Raw genomic sequence first — 25,824 nt, 5'->3', positions numbered from 1 at the left:
AATAGCCTTGATTATTTCAGGAGAACGTTTCCAGAATAAGAAAACTGAGAACTGCGACCTTCGGATTATAAGCGTGTGTTTGTGTGTGTGTGTGTGTGTGTATGTGTGTGTGTTTCTGAAAAGGCTCAGACTCTTGAAACATACTCATTCAAAGAGCAAGAGGAGAGAAAGAAATGATGTTACACAGGTTAAAGAGGGCTCTTGGATCACATTCAGACCTGAGCATTTGACATCTGGAGAAACAGATTCTCAACATAACAGTTATAATGAGTTTGTCCTTTTAATCTTCTACATTTATAAAAACTATGCTTTAAAGCAAACTTCTGCTGCATTCCTGTGCTGTGCTGAGAATTCCAGCTGCTGCAGTCACCACAATTCTGAGCTTAAAGGGTTCCCTCCAAGAGAATAAGAGTCTCCTATGATTTTCTCTATTATTTTACGCTATTTTCTACCCAAAGGCTTTCAAACTGTGTGCAACAGAAGGAGAGGCAGTGGCTCAGTCCACAGATTGCATGAAGCCATTGATAGTTTATTAGCTGGGTTCCCACAAGATGCTAGGCCAAACCTAGCATATCATATGATGTGTTGAGATATCAAGGCCATAATAGTATATTATTAGATACAGTAATATAGTACAATAATTATTAGAATGACTTTAGCTGAGTTCTCCAGTCAGTTGTAAACTTACACATTCATCATTTGCTCCGAGTGGTTCATTTATTCACTATAATAAGTGTTCATCTACCACATCTAATCTACATGTGTTCACCTACTACATCTACTAAGCAGCCTATTACAGGTAATCCTCAACTTACGACCACAAACATTGAGCCCCAAACATATGTTGTTAAGTGAGCAATTTGTTAGGTGAGTTTTGCCTCATTTTACGACTTTTCTTGCCACATTTGTTCAGTGAATCACCACAGTTGTTAAATTAGTAACACGGTTGTTAATTGAAGCTGGCTTCTCCACTGATTTTGCTTTTCAGAAGGTCGCAAAACGTGACCCCTGGATAGTGCAAAGGTCATAAATATGAGTCTGTTGGCAAGTATCTGAATATAAGTCATGTTATCATGGGGATACTGCAGTGGTCATAAGTGTGAAAAATGATCATAAGTCACTTTTTTCAGTGCTGTGGTAACTTTAAATGATCACTAAGTGAACTGTTGTAAGTCGAGGACTGCCTTTAGTAGGACAACCAGTTTATGTTACCATGCCAAAAGCTGAGAAGAATCTTATCCCAATTCTTTTCTTCATCAAAAATTAAGAAAGCAGGAAGCTTCCAATTCTTAAAGCAAAAGATTAAGTTGATCCCCTTATATATATATTTTTTCATATAGTTATGGCTTTCTTATTTCAGAAGGCATTTAGAAAGTATAAATTTTGCATTAGAACAGAACTCTGTGGCTTGAGAGCTCCTGACAGGAGGTCACAATTAAAAGAGAGCAATAAAACAATAAAACGGAAAGAGGCTAAACTTGTGCCACTTAAAACTCATTCCTGCCTTTGCTCCCTGCTCTGCTTGGACTCACCATGAAGTCTGAGAATTCCTGAAATTAGATTAACATTTAATCATTAAAATTAAGTGGCACATTTATTCCTTGCCCAATCTTAACTTCAGTAAACAATTTATTAGTTCTATTCAAGGGGGAGTGTGCTATTTCCCAAAAATTCACTTTTTATTTTATTTTAGGGCCTGCAATAACCCAAAGTGGAAACACCCCTAGGTTTAGCTAGTATTTTTTTGCTTTTGCTATGCTTTCATATTTTTTTTTGTAATGTTTCTTATTAGCTGCTATGAATGGAATAAAAGAACTTAAAAAGCATTTATGTAAAAGAATAAAGTAATCAGAAAGCTATGGCTTACTATAAGGGTACCTTTAAACTAGGTTAAAAACTACATATCCCTTTGGGGCAATATCATAATATAAACTTGATTTAATAGACCATTTGGTTACTGGTACCAAATGTCCATTGACTCTATATTTATAGCATTTGCGTCAATTTATGTTATTTTGTAAATTTATTCAAATGATGTCAATTATATCAATTTGCATATTTATATCAGAATACAAATTATATGTACTGATGTAAATAACACAACCCCTTCATGGATTACTGCCTTGTCGTGGCGAAGGGGCTTGCGTAATTCAATGAAGCTATGAGCTATGCCGTGCAGGGCCACCCAAGACGGACAGGTCATAGCTGAGAGTTCTGACAAAACGTGATCCACTGGAGAAGGAAATGGCAACCCACTCCAGTATCTTTGCCATGAAAACCCTATGGACAGTACCAAAAGGCAAAACGATATGACGCTGGAAGATGAGCCCCTCAGGTCGGAAGGCGTCCAATATGCTACTGGGGAAGAGCAGAGGGCTAGTACTAGTAGCGCCAGAAAGAATGAAGCGACTGGGCCAAAGCCGAAAGGACGCTCAGCTGTGGATGTGTCTGGTGGTGAAAGGAAAGTCCGATGCTGTAAAGATTTTTTCTCCATAGGAACCTGGAATGTAAGATCCATGAATCAAGGAAAGCTGGACGTGGTCAAACAAGAGATGACAAGACTGAACATCGACATCTTAGGTATCAGCGAACTAAAATGGACAGGAATGGGTGAATTTAATTCAGATGACCATCAGGTATACTACTGCGGGCAAGAATCCCTCAGAAGAAATGGAGTAGCCTTCATAGTTAATAAAAGAGTAGGAAAATCAATACTGGGATACAATCCTCAAAATGACAGAATGATCTCAGTTCGAATCCAAGGGAAACCATTCAATATCACAGTAGTCCAAGTCTATGCCCCAACCACCAGTGCTGAAGAGGATGAAATTGACCGGTTCTATGAAGCCCTACAGCACCTTATAGAAGTAACACCAAAAAATGATGTCCTTATCATCATGGGGGATTGGAATGCTAAAGTAGGAAGCCAAAAGATAACTGGAATAACAGGCAAGTTTGGCCTTGGAGTACAAAATGAAGCAGGGCACAGGCTGATAGAATTTTGTCAAGAGAATACGATGGTCATAGCAAACACTCTTTTCCAACAACCCAAGAGACGGCTCTACACATGGACATCACCAGATGGTCAACACAGAAATCAGATTGACTATATGCTCTGCAGCCAAAGATGGAGAAGCTCTATACAGTCGGTAAAAACAAGACCAGGAGCTGACTGTGGCTCAGACCATGAGCTTCTCCTTGCAAAGTTTAGGCTTAAACTGAAGAAAGTAGGGAAAAGCACTAGGCCACTCAGGTACGAATTAAATCATATCCCTGTTGAATATACAGTAGAGGTGACAAATAGATTTAAGGAATTAGATCTGATAGACAGAGTGCCTGAAGAACTATGGACAGAGGTTCGCGACATTGTACAACAGGTAGCAACCAAAACCATCCCAAAGAAAAAGAAATGCAAGAAAGCAAAATGGCTGTCTGAGGAAGCTTTGCAAATAGCTGAGGAAAGGAGGAAAGCGAAAGGCAAGGGAGAAAAACATAGATATGCCCAATTGAATGCAGAATTCCAGAGAATAGCTAGAAGAGATAAGAATGCCTTCTTAAATGAACAGTGCAAAGAAATAGAAGAAAACAATAGAATAGGGAGGACCAGAGATCTTTTCAAGAAAATTGGAGAGATGAAGGGAACATTCCATGCAAAAATGGGCATGATAAAGGACCAAAATGGTAGGGACCTAACAGAGGCAGAAGAGATTAAGAAGAGGTGGCAAAATTACACAGAAGAACTATACAAGAATGAGCTTAACGTCCCAGATAATCACAATGAGGTGGTCACTGACCTCGAGCCAGACATCCTAGAATGTGAAGTGAAGTGGGCCTTAGAAAAGCTGAGCAACAACAAAGCTAGTGGAGGTGACAGTATTCCAGCTGAGCTATTCAAAATCTTAAAAGACAGTGCAGTAAAAGTGCTACACTCAATTTGCCAGCAAATTTGGAAAACTCAACAGTGGCCACAGGATTGGAAAAGATCAGTTTACATTCCAATTCCAAAGAAAGGCAGTGCCAAAGAATGTTCAAACTATCGCACCGTTGCACTCATTTCTCATGCTAGTAAAGTCATGCTTAAAATCCTACAAGCTAGACTTCAGCAGTATGTGGATCGAGAACTACCAGAAGTACAGGCAGGATTTCGAAGAGGCAGAGGAACTAGAGATCAAATTGCTAACATACGCTGGATCATGGAGAAAGCTAGGGAGTTCCAGAAAAACATCTACTTCTGCTTCATTGACTATGCTAAAGCCTTTGATTGTGTGGATCATAACAAACTGTGGCAAGTTCTTAAAGAGATGGGAGTACCAGACCATCTTATTTGTCTCTTGAGAAACCTATATGCGGGTCAAGAAGCAACAGTGAGAACTGGACACGGAACCACTGATTGGTTCAAAATTGGGAAAGGAGTCCGGCAAGGCTGTATACTGTCACCCTGCCTATTTAACTTATATGCAGAGCACATCATGAGAAAGGCAGGGCTAGATGAATCAAAAGTTGGAATTAAGATTGCTGGAAGAAATATCAACAACCTAAGATGCGCAGATGATACCACTCTAATGGCAGAAAGTGAAGAAGAACTAAAGAGCCTCTTGTTGCGGGTGAAGAAGGAGAGTGCAAAACTTGGGTTGAAACTAAACATTACGAAAACCAAGATCATGGCATCTGGCCCTCTCAATTCCTGGCAAATAGATGGGGAAGAAATGGAGGTAGTGACAGATTTTATTTTCCTGGGCTCCAAGATCACTGCAGATGGGGACTGTAGCCAAGAAATTAAAAGACGCTTGCTCCTGGGGAGGAAAGCCATGGCAAATCTAGACAGCACACTAAAAAGCAGAGACATCACCCTGTCAACAAAAGTGCGTATAGTCAAGGCTATGGTCTTCCCAGTTGCAATGTATGGCAGTGAAAGCTGGACCATAAGAAAGGCTGAGCGCCAAAGAATTGAAGCCTTTGAGCTATGGTGCTGGAGAAGACTCCTGCGAGTCCCTTGGACTGCAAGGCGATCAAACCGGTCAGTCCTAGAGGAGATCAACCCTGACTGCTCTTTAGAAGGCCAGATCCTGAAGCTAAAACTCAAATACTTTGGCCACCTAATGAGAAGGAAGGACTCACTGGAGAAGAGCCTAATGCTGGGAAAGATTGAGGGCAATAGAAGAAGGGGACGACAGAGAATGAGGTGGTTGGATGGAGTCACTGAAACAGTAGGCGTGAGCTTAGATGGACTCCAGAAGATGGTAGAGGACAGGAAGGCCTGGAGGAACATTGTCCATAGGGTCGCGATGGGTCGGACACGACTTCGCAACTAACAACAACAAAATAACACAAATCTAAAAAAATCATTTGGACTACTGTATTTCTGATATAACCAACTTAATATGTTATTTTGAAGAATGTCCAGATGCAAATATAGGTAATTCTCACTTATCAATTGCCTTATTTAGTGACCATTCAGAGTAAGGGCTGAAAAAACAACATCTTTGCAACCAGTCCTCACATTTACGTCCACGGAAGCATTCTCTGGTCACATAATCACTCTTTGGAAGTTTCACAACTGGCTCTCAACAAGCCGAATTATGGCAGTCAGGTGATGTCCCACTTAACAACCACATTGAGACATCCATCTTAACAGAAAAAATGAAGCGATGCCATAAGCCCAACATAGTCAGGTGATTTTTCACTCAGTGACCATGGTGCTTAGCAACAGAGTTGCCAGCCCCAATTTTGGTTGCTAAGCAAGAGCTACCTCTATTCTCCCTTAAAGCCGGGTTAATAGGCTTTCATTAAACTGAGATTTATGGCAACTTCATTTTTTTCCCTTTTTCTTCTTTATATTTTTCCACATGGTGAGCAACATAAGACATTTCCCCTCCCCCCACCTTTTACAGGTATGAGTCTTAACAAACATCTGCTTAGTAGTTCCTTACTATCCCTTTTTTTTGCTAAAAACCCAGAACTTCCCATTTATGTTTCTTCTTTAATAATAGCCAAGAGATTTTTTTTTGCCTTACATGAATTGCAGCTGTTTCATTTGCCTTCCCAGATCTGACCTTGTCATAGAAGTATTCCCAGATTCTGCCAATGTCACTTTCCATTTGAGCGGCTTTCAATGGGACTCCAGAGCTTAAGAAGTGGCAACTCTTTAGGCCTGGAGTGCCCTGCTTTTGTTTTTGGCAGTTATGGTTTTAAACACCATCTTTTCTTCCGTGTATTTCTATTATTTTTTTTCTCTTTGGAGCCTAGAAGGAACCTGCTCATTTTCAATTATATTTTCAACACTGTGCTCCCATCAATATTTCATTACTGCTACATGATAATTTTTACGGAAGTTCCAATGAATCGTTTTGGTGACTGTGTTATTATTATTAAATCTAAGAAAAAAAGTGCTGCTAGATTTGTGCATATATAAGTTCCAAAGGAACATTTTGCTTTTAAATCTGAAATGCAGCACAGCACTAATATATACACGAATGTTGTGTCCATGTGCTTTATTTCTCTCTATATAAGTATACATCAATATGCAGGCGCATATTTTTATTATTTCTTTTGTTCCTTCTTCCATTGCTTCTTCCTTTCCCTAGTTCATTTTAATTTTTAAATTGCAATTTGCATTGTTTTGTTTTCTCATTTAAAAAGTCACTAAAACAAGAGGTGGGGGGAAGAGAAAAACTCATGGTTTCTAAGACATGACAAAGATAAAAAGAATTGTTATTATATTTATTTATTTGTCACATTTGTATATCTGCTCATCTTACATAGTGATTCTAAATTTGGGGAGAAACTAAACAAAATAAATGCCATACTCAATATTTCTATTCAAAACAGCTCTTTTATAGAAGAAGGTAACATTTTTTTAAAAAAACAAACAAACAAACATTGTTAACGTGGCTTCCAGGTAGGGCTCTATTTTGGGTTAAATGTGAATTAAGAAAACCTTAAACTGATAAAGGAGACAATAATTTTAAAAAACAAGAACTTCTTTTCTTTGATGAAAATGCTTTTGATGGTAAAATGGTAAAATGAACTAGACAAACAGGCCAAATGTTTGGGGAAATGTTGGTTTTTTTAATTATTAAGGAAAGTAGGTAACTGATGGGTTTTTACACAAGAAGAAGATAAGGATAACCCAAGCCAGACAGTGTGACTGCAGTTACAGAGAGATAACTGGGAGGAAAGTATTAAAAACAGAAAACAGGAAAACAAGGGAAAAAAGAGAAAAGTTTGCCTTTTACTTTCATCCTAGCGATGGTTATACACTCACTTTTGAGTCATAACTATTACAACCCCAATCACAAAAAAGCAGCAAAAATAGGAGATGGAAGGAGAGGTACACTGGAATAATTTATAGACAAGGGCATCGTGCCAGACTTATTGCAGAAAATGTTTGAGGAATTTGAGAAGAAGATGACTGAAACAGTTGCCAATAGTTTAAAAAAGGAAATGGAAGAAGGGTTTGCAGAGATAAAAAGGATATGAAAGAACTATTAAAAAAAGATGGGAGACTGAAGAATTGAGAAGATTGAAGAGCAGGACAAGTGCTGAAGATATAAAACAAATTAATGACAAAGTGGAAATATTGGAAAGCAATAGAGAAGTTATAAACAGAGATATGGAGAAAAATTTGGATAACTTGGCATTACTGGAACTGAAAGAAAAAGTATTTTAAGGATGGAAGGCTGAGTCAATCTTGAACCCAGTCAGGATCGAACTCCAAGCTGTGGGCAGAGTTTGCCTGCAATACTGCATTCTAACCACTGCGCCACCAGGATATCTCAAAAGAGAAAAAGTTAGAACAAGATGTGATTTGCCTATAAGAAACACATATTAGGAAAAAGATCTAAAATTTCTGAGTCACAAAAAATTTGAGTAGAGAATTTATTTCATCAGGAATGAAATAAGAAAGAAAGAAATGGAGTTGTTTTATATGTAAATTTTCAACTATATCCAAAACTTGTATTGTTGGATGATTATGGCAGATATGTTGGGGTGGAAGTTAATTTACAGGGGGCTACATCTTTGATACTGGGAATTTATGCTCCAAAAGAAGATAAAACAGCATTTTATAAAGGGCTTATAGATTAAAAATACACAAAGCAAATCACCAAAGGTTTTCTTTGATTTAATGAAGCTTGTTGATATATAAAAGTTGAAATAAAAACGGTGACTCAAAAGAATGTAATTTTTTTTTTAAAGACAGATCTTTTTCAAAAATAGGTATTATTTGGAACTCTAAGATTTTGGCTACTAGTGTTCATAAAGTAGAACTGTTACCGAAGAGTTTCTCAGACCACAACCCAGTGACTTTTAGAATGAAAAATGATTTTTGAGAATAATCTTAATAAGGGTACAGAAGTAAAAACAGTTTGGGATGCAAGCACAACTTTTATGAGATGATATTTCATAAATGTAATAGTGAAATTAAAAAGAAAAGGCAAGAGAAAGCACAAGTCATTTTGCATGGGAGAAAAAGGAAGAGTTAAAAAGTCCCAAGAGAGACTATTACCCACCAAATTAAGGCTCTCCAGAGATAATTATTTATTTTAACTGTGAGAGACATGGAAATGAAGTTGAAATGTGCACAATAAAGAAAATTTTTGAATCTGCAAACAAACAGAGAAATGGTTGCATTTAAGTTGCAAAAAGAAAAAGAAAAGAAAGTGATATTGAAGTTACAAGAAGGAAATACTGTAATAAAGATAATGCAAATATGGGGAAAATGTTTCACTACTATTCTATATTATAAGAAGATTAAGAAATTTCTTTCGAAGAAGTAGATGAATATTTATGTAAACAGAATTTATCAAAGATTACAGAGAATCAGACAAATTTTGAATGGTGTTATAACAATAATGGAAGCTTATGTAGCTATTAAAGAGACTAAAACAGGAAAACCACCTGATTTACAGAGTATGCTGGCTCCTCATTACAAACACCTCCTTGGAACTCAGCACAAGAAGCATTTTCCAGAACAAAAACAACAAAGGGATATAGTTATCTTACCAGGAATTATTACAAAATCACTAAGGGGAATATAAAATTAAATCAAGAGAGCAGCTAAAGGGAGAAAACTATAGTTGTCAATAGTTTTTCCATTTACAGTTGTCAAAAACATTTCAAATGGATTTTAAAAAAACTTATGGTAAAGGAACAAAGGCAGAATTTGAAGTGTGATTGTGTATCTATAATGAACACGGAATTGCTAAAATGTATAAACTTTTGTTGAAATTTGAAATAGAAGGATAGGTTAAAGATTGTATGACAAAGTAGGATAAGACTTTTGGTTATAATATATAGATGAATCAATGGGAAAATATGTGGTTAAAAGGGTTGAATTTTACAGTATGTTATGACCTTATCATATCAGCTGCCAGAGAAATTAGCTAGAATGTATAAATGGATTCCAAATGTATGTTGAAAATGTGAACAACGTGAAGGGACTTTGTATCATTCTTGGTAAAATATTTTGGATTGAAATACACACACTGATACAGATAATTTTAAAGATGAATATTCAGTTGAGGCCACAGCTCTTCTTTTTTGGGACTAATAGATACAAAGTTAGAAAAAACTCATGGAAGATTATTTCATGATTATTATGGTGAGATCATTATATATGTACAAATATGGAAAGATTCAACACTACCCACCATGGAGGAATGGTCGGTGAAATGGACTAAAATTGCTTGATGGCTAAATTAACTTCTTTGATCAGAGGAGGGTTATTATTGACGTTCCTCAATCACTGGAAAGTCCTAATGGACTTTTTGCATAAAAAAAGAAAATGATTTCATGACTTACAGTTTTGATGATTAGAAAGAATAAGTTATAGAAAGAAGGGAACTATAATTCTAGAGATAGAGATTTTATTAGAATTGTATGTATAACTCTGGAGAGGAAGATCAGAAGCCTTTATATTTCTTTCTTTCAGGTTTTCTGTTCTTTTTTATTTCCTTTTTTCTAGTTCCCTTTTCTTTGTCTCTTCTATTAGTTTTCTTTTTTCTCTTTCACATTTACTGTATCTGTATCTTTTAATATACTCTTATTATATTTTTTTTAAAAAATAAAAAATATTTTTAACAAAGAAAAGTCATTGTTAACATAAATAATAAATGGTGACCTGATTTAAATAATCTAATGCTTCACTGTATAAACCCAAAAGTTCTTTGTTGGTATATTGATTATTTCCCCCCAGCAATAACACTTTAACATTCTTTTAAATACCACAGACTCATTTTAAAAAAATTTGTTCAGTTTTCTTTGTCTTACAGTCACAAACCTGATAGTTAACAATGGGAAATTAATCTAGTTTATATATCATATTATGGTAATATAAATGTGTTTAGAAAGATAGACAAGAAATGTTCGGAAGTATTCAGGGTGAAGGATTGTTGGATGAAAATTCTTTATTTTTTTAAAAAAACTTTTTATCGAACAGCATTGCAGTACTTTGTGCCAATGTCTTTACAATCTTGCCAACAACTTTACGAATGAATATATAGTGCAGTTTTAATAGGATGGATGGATTATTTTCAGGGTCAATTCAGATGACTTGCTGGAATGAAGTTCCAGTAAGATTTTTCATGGTTTTTCATTTCTTTCTCATTTTGTTTGAATCCTGTATCAACTGATGTTTTGTAGTTAGGTAATATATTGTTCAGAGGTACCGTGGTCTAGCAATGAGGTGTTTGTTGACTGGAAGGATCATGTGACAGGATAAGCTCCCATTCTTGCCCCAGCTCCTGCCAACCTAGCAGTTTGAAAGTATGCAAATAATTACCGTATTTTTCGGACCATAAGACGCACTGGACCATAAGACGCACCCAGTTTTTAGAGCAGGAAAACAAGAAAAAAAATTCTTTCTCCTTCTCTCTCTCTCCCTCTCTCTTTCTCTCCCTCCCTCTCCCATTGTCCCTTCCTTCCTTCCTTCCTTCCTTCCTTCCTTCCTTCCTTCCTTCCTTCCTTCCTTCCTTCCTTCCTTCCTTCCCTCCCTCTTTGTCCTTCCCTCTCTGCATTAGAGCAGTACCTGCGGAGGCGGCCCTGCAGCCCGGCTTTCTCTTGCAGAAAGCAAGCTGAAACGGAGTGAGGGAGATTGCCAGAAATGCGAATCGGCCGATCTCGCGCTCCTGCAAACTCCGTCGCTCGGTTTCAGCTTCCCTTGCTACAAGAGAAAGCAAGCTGAAATGAGGCAGATTGCAGCAGCGCGAGATCAGCCGATTCGCATTCCTGGCAATCTCCTCACTCCGTTTCAGCCTGCTTTCTCTTGTAGCAAGGGAAGCTGAAACCGAACGAGGGAGACTGCAGGAGCGTGACATCGGCGCTTCTCAGCACGTGCCGATTCGTGCTCCACTTGCAGAGGTTGGGGCTGGCCATACGGATCACCTTCGGACCATAAGACACACCCTCGTTTTCCCCCCCACTTTTGGGGAAAAAAAGTGCGTCTTATGGTCCGAAAAATACGGTAAATTGAAGTATCACTTCAGTGGGAAGGTAACAGTGTTCCGTGTGCCTCAGCTTATAGTCTTGCTAGTCACCAGATCACAGAAGAGTCTTTGGACAATGCTGGTCCCCTCAGCTAGGAAACAGAGATAAAGACCACCTCCTAGAGTTGGATACAACCGGGCTGGGAAATATTTAACTTTATCTTTTTTAAGTATATTGTTCAGTTTTCTTCCACTCATTATTGTAATATTACTGGCCCTACGGCATTGGGCCAAAGTGTTGAATGAGCCCATCTCTAGAAAATGTACTAGTATATTGATTAGTGTCTTCAGCTGTCCATTTGTCTTGCTATTTTGATATGTACTTTTTATGATTGCTTTTTATTTCTGTGCTGTTCAGAGATATCCTGAATTGGGTGATTAGACAAGTTGAAGAAAAAAAATATGATGTAAAAGTTATCACGAGCCTTAGACTCAGACTGTAACAACAGAAAAGTGACATTCTCTTCCAACCTTCCTCGTATCTATCTTCACCTTGCTCCACATTATAATCTGATATATTATAGATGATTCGGCTTTGCTGTACATCAGGAAAACTAGTCTGTGATCTGGGAGAAGTGAATGCAACTCTTCTTCCTTGCTTGCCCTTGTCCAAGAATAATATTCTGCTACTGATCTTGTGGGCATGAAATTTACCATCTGCAAAAAGCCCTGGTAGAATATTTATGAGAAATTAATTCAGCCAGTGGGGAAACAGCTCAGTATCCCACAGTGCTCTGGACTAAATCAGATGTACAGATCTTGCCATTCACACATTTTCTAGCTTGGCTAAAAAGAGATAGCTTTATTGCTACAGGTTATTTTAGAGAGAAGTGAAATAGAAGCTGGTTCCCACACCTCCATTTTGTCAACCCACAAGAATAAGAAATAACTCGAATTCAAGAAAATTTTCAGAAACAACATTTCCTCATTTTATTTCCCTGCTATTTTTATTCTGCACTAAACCTTTTAGAAGGTCCGGTGGTGCTTCTGAATGACTATTTCAGGCAGGAAGAGCAGTTGTAAAAAGAAGAATGGTGAGAGGCTTGACTTCTATTTTCCTTTATTACTTTAGGATCCAAGCTAAAAATTCCTTTATAACGTTGACTAGTCCATACTTTGCCAAACCCAAAGATGACAAAACTTCAGTTTTATTTTCTTGGGTAAGCTTTTCTTATTATTCATATGCCTGAAGAGACATCTAATTGCACACTCAGCCATTCTAAAAAATATATTTAGCAGTAAATCATGGCTTTATTACCTCTAGGGCAGTCTACTGCAGTGATCTTTACATGGGGCTGTCTTTCACAAGTATGCAGAAAATGAAATTATTATAAAATACAGTTGCTTGCCTGCTGGCGGGAGAAAATTATTTTAGCCACTTGATACCAGCTTGTGGGTGCTGCATTGGCACCCAGTAGGCTTTTAAATATACAAAATGCTAGTTTTAACTTTTTTTTTCCTTTCATTCAATTTTGGCCAATTTTCAGAGGCTGCTAGAACCAGTCCTTGGGGCTTCTGGTGATTGGCCCAGATGATCCAGCTGGCTTTGTGCCTAAAGCAGGACTAGAACTCATAGTCTCCCTGATTCTACCCTGGTGCATTAACCATTACACCAAACTGGCTCTCAGTTAACTTATAACCCCTTTAAGGCTTGACTCCTAGGCCTTTTTAGTTCTATCCCATTCAATTAGAACCAGCCTGTTTGATCTGCTGATCTAGGATAGAGACAGTCATAGTTCCATCCATACATGAAGTTGATGAAGGAGACAAAGGAAGCAATTTTTCTTATTGCTACTCCACTTCTGTAGAGCAGGGGTCTTCAAACTTGGCCCTTTTATGACTTGTGGACTTCAACTCCCAGAATTCCTCAGCCAGACACGCTGGCTGAGGAATTCTGGGAGTTGAAGTCCACAAGTCATAAAAGGGCCAAGTTTGAAGACCCCTGCTGTAGAGTAAACTCCCTGACACTTGAGACTTGGGTGGCTCCCTTCCCAACTGCATTTTGGAAAGTTTAGAGACAAGCTTGGAGATAACCATTCAAGACAAAATTACACTTTTGATGTCTAGAAAGTGGTACCATTATACCTCTGGACTGGGTTTTTTGGTTAACTTGAATTATTATGTTACGGGTCATTTTTATGATTCGGTGGGGTAAACTAAGGGGAGTTGTTTTAAAATATGGCAAAGTATAAAAACTGTCAAACACGTAAATAAATCCCTTGATGCCAATAGAATGACATGCATGCAATTGTATTATCATGCAAATGCTATTACATGCTTCAATCTCAATGTCTGATGCTCTTATGTAAATGGTAGCATTATTATAATGATGGTATGATGTAGGTATCACAATTTTCCTCCTATGGATGCTCCTGACCATAATATACCAGCCCTAAGATTTCATGCAATTAGTTCCTAAGTACTAAGCAGATCTGAACCTGTATGTTTTTGTTTTGTTTTAGATCAGCCAGAGTTAGTTTGGTGCTATCCCCTGAATACACATGCGTGCGCACACACGCACGCACGCACACACACACAAACACACAAACACAGAGCACTCTCACACATACTATATTTTTCTAGTGATTTGGTACAAAAGGTGGCTAAGAAAGCACATTAATTTTATTATATTATTTATTTACAGATTATTTTGCTCAATCTGCTAAAATGTGTGCTAATATTCTACCTTGTGTATTACATAGTCCTGTGCTTTTGTTTCACAGCATTCAGGTAAGAAGACTTTAAGTACCTTTCTAAATGCAGAAATGCATGAAATTATGTGAGGGGGGGATTGTCTTTGTTTCATTTGTTTTGAATGGAACATTTAAACATATATACATATATGTACATTTATGCTCAGTAATTGAATTTGGTATGAAAAAGATGTTAAGTAAACTACATACAGTAATGCAATGTGATCTTATCTAATATTTGTTATTCAGCATATATGAAAGTCCCTGTATTTGGAGAGACTTTGATAGAAAAAAAATGTTTTGTTCAGATATTCCTGAAGGACTTTGTTGACATGTTGCATATATTCACAGAATTCAAATGTTGGATGGATTTGCACCTTTTGATTTTAAGACAAAACCTTCATGGTTTAACCCACACTATTTAGGTAAGTTTTCTTCTTTTCTATCTGTGATCTTGAAACTACTAGGAGGCCATTTTCTATCAAAACGCTTCAAGCGGATGATTTAAATTTGGATTAGAATAGAATAGAGCTGGAAGGGACCTTGGAGGTCTTCTAGTCCAGCCCCCTGCTCAAGCAGGAGAACCTATACCATTTCAGGCAAGTGACTGACTCTAGTATCTTCTTAAAAACCTCCAGTGCAGTGCCCTTGATTTTTGAAGTCAAGCTGTTCCACTGCTTAATTGTCCTCACTGTTAGGAATCTTCTCCTTAATTCCAGGTTGCTTTTCTCTTTGATCAGTTTCCAAACATTGCTTCTTGTCCTGCCCTCTGGTGCTTTGGAGAATAATTTGATGCCTTCTTCTTCGTGGCAGCCCCTCAGATACTGGAATACTGCTATCATGTCACCCCTTTTCCTTCTTTTCTTTAGACTAGCCAAGCCTAAGTCCTGCAGCTGTTCTTCATATGTTTTAGTCTCCAGGCATTTTCTTATTTTACCTGCTCTTCTCTGAATTTTTGCCAAAGTCTCAAGATGTTTTTTGTGAAATGGTGACCAAAATTGGCTGCAGTATTCCAGGTGTGGTCTTACTAGGTTTTTATAAAACGGTACTAATACTTCACGTGATCTTGATTCTATGCCTGTTTATACAACCCAGGATTGTATTAGCTTTTTTAGTTGCTGCTACACACTGCTGGCTCATAGTCAAGTGATCGTCCACTAGGATTCCAAGGTCCCTCTCACAGTTGCTATTTTTGAGCCAGGTCTTGCCTAATCTGTACTTGTACCTTTGATTTTTCCTGCCTAAATGTAAAACTTTGCTTTTCTCCACAGTGAAACTCATTTTGTTGGATAGGGCCCATTGTTCGAGTTTGTCAAGATCTTTTTGGGTCCTGAGTTTGTCTTCTGGGGTGTTGGCTACTCTTGTCAGTTGGTGTTATTTGCAAATTTGATGAGTTCCCCTTCAATTCCCTCATCTAAGTCATTTATGAAGATATTGAAGAGTACTGGGCCTAAGATGGAGCCTTGTGGTACCCCACTGCTTACTTCTCTCCATGTGGATGTAGTGCCATTGAGGACTACTCGTTGAGTATGGTTTTCAAGCCAGCTACAGATTTAAATACAAATACTGTATACAAATTATCCCATCATTAACTCCTTAAAAATTCTTCCAAGATTCCATACATCAATCATCTTAATTTATGATTATCAATAGATTCACTTTAGATATTGAGAAAAGACAGTGTGTGAGGGGTGATGCAGAAGCTAGATGGCTCTGCCTGCATTGGCTATCTCAGCTGACTCTGGAGAAAGCAACATTATCAGATCTCTTCCTATTCCCTCTAATTTGGGTGATATATAATACTAGATAGCCTGACCTGCATAAAATTTAAACTAGCTTTATGACATTTTTGCTATTTTCATTTCCCAGTCCTTCCAAATTCTTTTGGAAAAACAATCATCCTTACTCAAACTGATCTAAGAACACAAGAGAACAGACCAGGGAATACCATGCTGTCTAGATGATAATAAGGAAAAGTCAAAACTTGTCCTCTGGGAGCTGGTATTTTTTGGATGCTTGATTTCTGCAGGCCAAAGTCCAAGATTGCACTGGAGGATTTGAGAATCAGAGATCAGTTTACAGAGTTGATCTGTGAATTTTGATATTTCTAGAAATCAGTGGGAGATTGTGGCATTGAAAATACTTTTCCCCACCTTACCATGGCATCTTACACTCAGATAAAGACACTCAAGTGGCCTGGGTAATAATATAGTAATGCTAATCATAATGAGTGAATTTATATTATGCAAAAAAAAAAATCCCAACAACACTATGTAGGAACTTTATGTTATATCTGCATCAGCCAATATTTACTTGCTCCATTAATACCTGATTGCTAATAGGGTGTTCTGCTGAGGAAATATATATTTCACCAGAAAAAAAGGCCAGAGGCTTGTTTAATAGGAATAAAACTAATTATCCCAATAGATGAATTATTAAAATGGCATCTCCTCAAGTCACCCATTATGGTAACTCACCATACATAAAAAAATTGTTAACATTGGTACAAGGCTTCTACAGATAATCACTAGCCAGATTGAAACTTTTCCCCAATGTGCCTCATAATAAAATTAGTTAAAGAGGTCATTGGTTATGGCCTTGACATGCTCCATCAACATTCATGGAAATGCAACTTTCACTATTGAGCAGTTGCATTCTGCTTAGTCACTAATTTTCCAGTGAGTTATCTTTCAGGTCACATTACCTACATAGCCACTCCATCAGTCCTCAGCTTTGCATCGTTCAGAATATTCCAGAGCATGGATCCTTTCTTAACCACTATACACAGTGCTTTTTTTGTAAAAGAAAAAGGTGCTGGAACTCACACATATCATACAACCCACCTTGCCTATCCTACAAGGTTCTATCCAAAAAAGGTGCCGGAACTCCGTTCTGAGCGTTCTATGAGAAAAAAAGCCCTGACTATACAGATTGCAACAATTTCTGCTTTACCTGTTAAACCTGTCAGAGTTGGGCAGTAAAATTACAGCCTTTCTTATACTTAATACCAAATAAAATTCCTGGTTTGACTTGACACAAGACTCTCAGACCTGACTTGGGTAGATTAAAACCTTCATTGCAGACAAGAGTAAAGCCGTAATACAGAGATTGCCCACCTTGGTGCAAAGAAGTCTTTAGGTCAGTACTTCAGAACTTAAACTCATGGCTGTTTCCTCACAGATTTCAGAGTGAACATATATTTGGCCATTCTTTAGGGGTAGCCTTGGGAAGAAGCTAAGTTTACTTTACATAACAATTCTGCCTATTCTGAGGACTGCTGGTTCCTGCCTTATCAGCCTTTACATTTCCAATGTGTTAAGTCGTGGGTTCTGGTGAGCAGGAATGATGACACAAGGCTGAGTACAGAGAAACTCATTCTTTTATTCTTGCTGGAACTGTACTTGAGCATGGGCCACACCCAGCCACACTATATAGCCTAGCCCTAAGGTGGAAGCCAATAGGTTTGAACCCGTGCTTGCCACCTGGGGCTGACCAATTGCAGGACCGGAGACGGCCTGTCTGGGTTGCTGGAGAGCCGTTAGCTCTCCAGCAACACATGTGGTGTAATACCACAAACTCAATACATAACACAATGAATAAGATTGCAGCCTAGTCTTTGTCCCAAAGTTTCAGATTCCAGATTTGTAAGCCAACAATTAAGTTGATTTATAATTATAGCTGTCAACTAGCTTGAGTTTTCCAGACTGGTTATAATGAAAAGAGACTTGACAACTATGATAGGGAAATGATGATTATAGACAATCTACGAGAAATTCAGCTTCAATCTAATAATAGTTTTAAAAATGTGTTTTCGTACCTTTCATAACTATAGAACAAAATTAATTTAATGTGTCAGTATGATCAGAAGCAAAGAATAATGCCATAAGATTTATTACTTTTAAACTCTCATGATTTTAAGCTCTTCAAGATTTTTACTGTTTTCAGTAACGTGTCATATATCTTACTGACATTATTACTGTGTCATCCTCAGTAAAATATACATCATGACAATAAAATTGAACAACGGTATCGAGATGTCATTCCCGGATATGTTTTTAGGGAGAACCATTAATTAATTCTTAAATTAATCTATAGAGATAGATAGATAGATAGATAGATAGATAGATAGATAGATAGATAGATAGATAGATAGATAGATAGATAGATGTTATTTGTTTGCTACTTCATTTTTTAAAATTCAATAAAATTGAATGACATTTGTTTGTTTTCTTGATTAAAGAAATAGTGGTATTTGGGGATTGGCAGAGAGAGATCTCTCCCTTTTCCTTTTTTCCTTCAAATCTTATTAGCTGGAGTGTTGTGCTCTCAACGTCTTCTTTTTTCCTGACCTCAGAAGTGCTGTGGTTACAGATGTGTGAAAAGAGACCCATACCCTAGGCGTATCTATGGGATTGCAGCAGAGCCATTAGAGTAAGGACCAGAAGAATTGTTGAAAGTTGGAAGAATAAATTAGAGATACAATTCTTAGTATCCTACAAGAAATCAAAGTAGTATTGCTCTTCACAGATCTTCCTGATTACTGAGAACAGCTATGATTAAATGGATGTCAAAAAACAACACCACCACCTAGGCTTTGTATTAAAATTCAGAAAACCTGCTTTCACTCTCTTGAACTAAAATGGATATTGGTACTGATTTGGGATGATGCAGGTCAGCTTTCATAAAAACTAAACTTCTCAAATGTTTGGTTTAAAAATGAACTTGACGCCACTTGCTATTCTCCCAGATAGTAGGAATAGTTTAGGAGTGGGAAGAGATATATCTATAGAAAAGGCAGTCTTGTGAACATGTGGCAGGATGGAATGTTCTGCCATACCATAAATATATTGCTTCCATTGACTCCTCATAGCAATAGCAGGAGCACTTGACTTATATACCACTTCATAGTGCTTTACAGCCCTCTCTGAGCAGTTTAAAGAGTCCGCATATTGCCCCCAACAATTTGGTGCCTCATTTTACTGACCTCAGAACGAAGGAAGGCTGAGTCAACCTTGAACTGGTCAGAATCAAACTGCTGGTAGTTGATAGTATTAGTCTGCAATACTGCATTCTAACCACTGTGTTACCAGGGCACCATATATCCCTTTATCAGGGGGTCCAGTTTCCTGGTCAGTAGATTGAACTGAACCCCCCCTCCCCAAAAACAATAGTAAGTGTAGTTATATGCTTTACGCTTTAAATAGAAGGCACAGGAAAAAATACTTAAATTCAGTCTAAAATTACGTATCTGTATCACAGTTTGTGAAAAACACAAACACAAATTTATTGCCAAGGATTCTGTGTTGGCCATCAGCCATGCAAAAATTATTTTACAGGCTGAGGATAGCATAGAGTTGCCAGCCGAGGCTCCTATCTTTAACAGCAATGATATTTGGAAATTTAGCAGACTTAGAATTAGAAAGCATTGAACAAAAGATCCCATGTATTGTTTTAACGCATTTCTGTGTTTCTAGTTCTTATAATATCAATGGAAATAGCCTATGTCATCTCTGGCCTGCTCTTTGCCTTGCTGGTAGAAGAATGGGTTTGGGATTATGCCATAACTATTACAATCATTCACATCACAGTAACTTCAGCAGGTAAGTATATTGTTTAATAAATAACATTACTTCAGAAAAATAATAGCTGATGATTTTTGAAAGCAGTTTTATAGATATGCATTCACATAGCCACATTGCTGGTTTTATTTTGCCTCAGATTCTTTTCACTGAAGACATAAAGTAAGTTAAAAGAAAGAAACAATGCTGACAGCCTTAGCATACTGCAATATGTTGGATTACGGCTGCTATTATCTTTAGCCAGTATAGCCCATTGCTCTGCTGTGGCAAATTACTTGAGCTGGTTAAAGGATATACCAGAATCACCCATGCTTTCAAGCCAGAGCTTTTTTTTAATACGTGTATATTTCCTTAATATACACATTCACACACATACTAAATGTAATTATGTGATTTTCAGCCTTTTTGTAACTCAAAACATTAATTGCTTTTCAGTTTTTCTTTGCTGAAGGAGAAAAGGGTCAGTTGTAATGAACATAAACATTCTGGCTGAAATGTACTATACTATACATGGAAATAATATAAGTGTTGCTTTAAAATTGGACTGTAATTTATAGGAAATGTTGAATTAATGCATCCTAGATGTATGTCACCAACTTGGCAGGATGTGGGTGACTGTATGTTAACCTGCAAGGTAATTTCTAGGTTATAGACTCTAGTTTGCACAGAACAGGGTGAAAATTGGCTTTGGTTATACTTATTTCAACTTCTATCCTCAAAATGACACTATAGGGCATTGCACACCAGAACAACTAGACACAAAGATATACCACTATTATTCTTCTCATCTTTCCTATTATCAATCTCCTTATTTACTTATGACAATAACTCAGTTGCATGTATCTTATGATTTATATTGTTTTATTTAGTTTCCTAGTATGATTTATGTTTATTGCTTATTTAGTATCCTATGACTATCACTAAATGTTGCATCTTATGATTTATGATGAATGTATTTTTATGATGATTATGAGCATGATTTATCACTTATAGCTTTTATGTACACTGAGAACTTATGCATTGAAGACAAATTCCTTGTGTGTCCAATCACACTTGGCCAATAAAGAATTCTATTCTATTCTATTCTATTCTATTCTATTCTATTCTATTCTATTCTATTCTATTCTATTCTATTCTATTCTATTCTATTCTATTCTATTCTATTCTATTGTGACATACTGGCCAAAATCCCCAGGAAAAACTGACCAATACTGTCTTTATCATTAGCAGAGAATGCTACCTAGATACACTTGAGATTGAGCAACCTAGTCTATAACTTCTATATGTTACTAAACAACTTTTAGGTAGTCCTTGACTTATGATGGTAATTGGGACTGGGATTTTCATTGCTAAGCAATGTGGTAAAAAGGCATGTCTGCATAGCTCAATGATGGCAATCCCTGGTTGTCCTTGTTAACCTAATGCTATAATTACTAGGTGAGACAACTTTCTGCTGACTTCCCCATTGAGGGAATGTATAGGTGGGGGGAAGAACCCAGTGACTTGTAACCTTCCCTACTGGCTTCCCCATTGGCTTTCTGGGGAAGCTGACAGGGAATATTGCAAATGGTGATCAACTGATCACACAGCATTCCAGGTGGTCATAAGTGCAAGTTGGTTGCCCATCACCAAATTGCAATCATGTGATCACAGAGTTGATGGGATGGCAGGAACTCTGAAGATTGGTTGTAACCACAATTTGTGCAGCATACTTGTAACATCAAAAGGTCACTGAACAAATGGTTATAGATTGAGGACAACATGTATATAAACACTTTGATTTGGCAAAGCCATGATATGTGGTAGGAGGTCACAGTGTACTTTCCATAGCTAATAGAAGGTTATGACTTGAAAATAAGACAAGTGAATGGTAGACAGCATGAATTAACCAGAGAAAAATAGTTATGTTCTAAGTCTAGGCAATTAAGAGAAATGAGAAGGATATAACGGACCTGAATGAAGGCAAAGAATTTTGTGGAGAAGAGTTGATGAATACATGCAAGGAAGTGAAAGTATAAGTTTAATTATGAACAAAAGGCTAAACTGTAGTGAAAAAGTATGAATTGGTTGTTGTGGGTGGATATGAAATAGGAATTTATTGACTGGTGATAATTGCATGCCCTTCTCCAGGAGCTATTGATTCCAGGGATGAAATGGAATGGAAAAAGTGTTCAACATTTTGAATGAAAGAGTAAAAGATGTCTTCCATCAGGTGACATGAATATATGTGGGAAAGTGCAAGAGTTGCTGCATGGGTCAAGAAAGGCATATGGCTTGGGAAAGTGGCAAAGCTTAGGGGAGCACATGGGAGGATGACTTAGCTGGGAATAATGCAAGGGGGTCCTTCCTTCCTTCCTCTCTCCCCCCATCCCTCCCCCCTCCCCTCCTCCCATCCCATCCCATCCCATCCCATCCCATCCCATCCCATCCTAGCAGTTAGGTAAATGGTTGCCGCTAGGTGGAGAAAAAAATGAAAGATTGTGAGACTGGCTGGGAAATTGTCATGGAATTTTGAAAATGAAGATCATGTGACTGCAGCAGCATCCCAGCAATAGCCAGTAGTACTGAAGCAGCCACAACTGTCCCAAATTTCATTTCTTCGGGAATCATGGCTCCTGGATTTTGAACACATTCTGTAAGTTATCCCATCTGAGTTAGCTTGGTTCAATAATTGTTGCCCTATTATGCACCACTTCACCCAGTTAAAGGTCATGACAATGAGAGTTTTAGTAGCATATAGATGTGCAACCAACCATAAGTAATAATAATTAAACTTATATGCTACCTGACTTTCAATGACTCTGGGTGGTTCAAAACAATCAAACAAGGAAATTACAATAAAATAAATAAAACATAAAATATGGCAAGCTCAACAAAGCAAGGGGTCTTACCTTCCTCCATGGGTGAAGAGCCAGGACTTCATGACTCTTCTAAACAACAGTGGATTGGAAAGATAATTTGGATACAAGGTTATTTTTGTGAACAAGCACTGAATTTTTATTAACTCTGAAAGATCTGAAATATCTCCCTTCCCTCAGTACATCTCAGAATGCATTTGATTAGCATTTAATAATGGCTGAAATCTAGACCAAAAGTGCAGCCATCACTAAGCATACTTTGGATGTAAACTCCCACTGAACAATTCTTTAGAAGGAAAGGAGAATGAGGAGACATGTAACATCCCCAACATCTGGTTCAGAGAAGGTAATAGAGGCTCAATTTTTGAATTTAGATGTGGCAGGCACATAATAAACATATAGTATCTTGACACATAACATTCCCAACTGTACCAGAACATCCTTTTTAAATATAGTTTCTAAACTGTGATCATTAACAGCACTGTACTGTATTGGGTTTTTTAAAACTTCAATTCTTTCCTAAAATTGACTTATAAGCCCAGTGACATATTCATTAAGGTTATTTTTTCTCTCCAAAGACAATGTTTGATGTTGATGTTTCTCCTCCTTATTTCACGTAGATCATAATTTTTCATTTTACAGTAATGGCTGAATTTCCACTGATGTTGCACTGGTGGGCAGCTTTAGGTATGTTTAAACAATAATGATTTTATCATCCCAAACAGTAAATCTATAATTTTGATAGTTGGGAAGCATCTCTCTACTAAAACGTATCATTTTAAAAAGAAATAGGGAAACTAATCAATTCATACATCTTCATCTATGTCTGTTTGCAACTGTAATCTTCAGCATGATTGTTCAATCATAAATCACACAAATATATATTTATATGAAATATATTTGACATTTTATTGAATGCTAAAGCTTTGAGAGCTTGAATTATATAGAAAGACATACAGCATGTGTCTGATATAAATAATACTGATAAAAAACATGCTTTTCAAATTCTAGACTTTCATATTTGTGTCACAATATTGGATGCTAATGATATGTCACATGGCAAATTTGATTAGTTTTAGTTAATGGATGGATGTGAAATCATCAGAAAACCAAAGTTATAAGAAAATTTAAAAATTACAATATAATTTTATATTAATTTTTATTGTCAAGAAATTACATGTTCATAGAGTCTTCAGGAATTGATCTTAGTCAATAGGAAATAGTAACTTTTTATTTTTATATTTATTTATTTATTTATTTATTTCTATACCACCCATCACACATGATTCTGGAAGGTTTATAAATAAAGCAATAAAACCATATAAACACTGTGGTCAAAAATAAAAATAAAACCGAGTTTAAAAAAACAATTGCAAAGTTAAAAGGCAAAGGAAATGCCTTCAAACCACCAATTCTTCCCAGGGTAGCATAACATACTTAGACATATGTAAGGGAAATGTTTTGAAGTTGATCCTGTGTTGTTTATCCTAAAGTTAGTAGAAAATTCTTTTTAAAAAAGACTGTTTTGAATAATGGCAGATAAATTATCTAAACACATAAAGGTTCTGTATAAACAGTTATAAGTTTTCCACTTTGAAGTAGGGAGAGTTCTGTTTTGGTAAGATGTTGAGTGTTCTCAGGAAAAAAAAATACTAAACTCAAAACATCAGAACTAAAATTCTAGAGTTCCCTGGAAAGAAATAATAATTGATACATGTAGTGTGGATATGTGAAACATGCTTATCAAGATTTCTTTAATTGTGCCCAAAGTGATAACTGTTGGAACTGGTTCTGCAGGCATACTTCATAATGTAAAGAGCTAGATGTAAAGTAAATGGTGAGATTTATGATAATTCTTCTTCCTGAAAGTGAAAAGAAAGAAAGGAAAAAAACTCCTTAAAACCAGAAAAAGACAATAGCTTAAATAAGAAACAAGTACAAGTTGCTATCCAGTACAACAAACTAATATCTGTATGCATTACTAGCACTATGTACGCTAATATAGATTTTTTTCCCCCGCTTCCTTCCTTTATAGGTTCTGGCCTCGTTTTAATGATTTGCAGTGGTCAATGTTTGGCTTTTCACCTTTTCAAGGACAATTTTATTTATCCTATTCTTGATGATTTTTGAAATACTTTGTTCAGTATCTCCATTATGTTTTTAACAACACATCCTTGTTTCAGCATGTAATTTTCTGAAGAGCAGAATCAAAAAAAACTTCCAATAATAATAATAATAATAATAATAATAATAATAATAATAATTGGGGTTTTAATTGTGTACAGGGTCAATTTAATATTTTTTAATTTGGTTTTAACTTTTGTATGTTGGATTTTTTAATTTCCCTGTAAACCGCCCTGAGTCCTCAGGGAATAGGGCGGTATATAAATGTAACTAAATAAAATAAATAAATAAATAAATAAATTATTATTATTATTATTGGAGCTATTCAGGGATTTTTTTTTCTGATATTCTGTAAAAATTCTACTTATTTTATTTCTAGCTTACTAAGTTTTTTTCTGGATAAAAGATGGAAAGAAATAGAAAGAATATTTAAAGATAAACCTTTGCTCCAGCACATAATGAATTTAGTCTGCTATTAATTAATTCATTTGTTTATATCCCATCATTATTATCTGTATAAATAACTCAAAGCAGTGAACATACCTAATACTCATTCCTCCTTTTGTTTTCTAACAAGCAACAATCCTGTGAGGAAGGTTTAAGGTTTAAGGTTTATTAAATTTAAATTTAATAAACCTTTAATAAACCTTAAGGTTAGGCTGCGAGAGAATGACTGGCCCAAAGGCACCCAGCTGGCTATCATGCCTAAGGTGGGACTAGAACTCACTGTCTCCTCAGTTTTTAGCCTAGGACAGGGGTGTCAACTGCCAGGTGACAGGCCAGATGTGTCATGTAGAAGCTGTGTCCACCCCAGCTCCGGCAAGGGGAAAAACGTCACAATATGTTGCAACACGTCATTTGATGCGACAAATTTGACATCCGTGGCCTAGGGCCTTAACCACTAAACCAAATTAATTGATAGATTACTATGAATGATTTCACCATATTTTGGGGGAAACAGGTTTTGTGAGTGCAAGTGTGGGTGGGTGAGTGAGTGAGTGTGTGTTTGTAGGAAATTAATATTGACAAATCCATATTAGAATATACTAACTGTTAGGGGTGTGGCCACATTCTAAAACAAAGATTT

At 36.7% G+C, this 25,824-nt stretch overlaps 1 protein-coding gene across 1 annotated transcript; it reads left to right on the top strand.

Annotated features, from left to right (window-relative positions):
• Positions 1-759: 759 nt before the first annotated feature.
• On the top strand, positions 760-24,788 carry TMEM244 (transmembrane protein 244; the record flags this gene model as incomplete). Its single annotated transcript, XM_081346704.1, has 8 exons — positions 760-799; positions 1,793-1,844; positions 7,498-7,660; positions 14,128-14,213; positions 14,528-14,601; positions 19,651-19,776; positions 23,256-23,300; positions 24,649-24,788. The coding sequence occupies 8 exons, from the start codon at positions 760-762 to the stop codon at positions 24,741-24,743; spliced, it is 681 nt and encodes a 226-aa protein (XP_081202830.1). The 3' UTR covers positions 24,744-24,788.
• Between the last annotated feature and the right edge of the window lie 1,036 nt (positions 24,789-25,824).

This window comes from Vipera berus, assembly GCF_964194415.1.
Source record: "Vipera berus genome assembly, chromosome: 1".
In the NCBI taxonomy this organism is placed as follows: domain Eukaryota; kingdom Metazoa; phylum Chordata; class Lepidosauria; order Squamata; family Viperidae; genus Vipera; species Vipera berus.
This window is presented reverse-complemented; position numbering and strand designations above follow the sequence as displayed.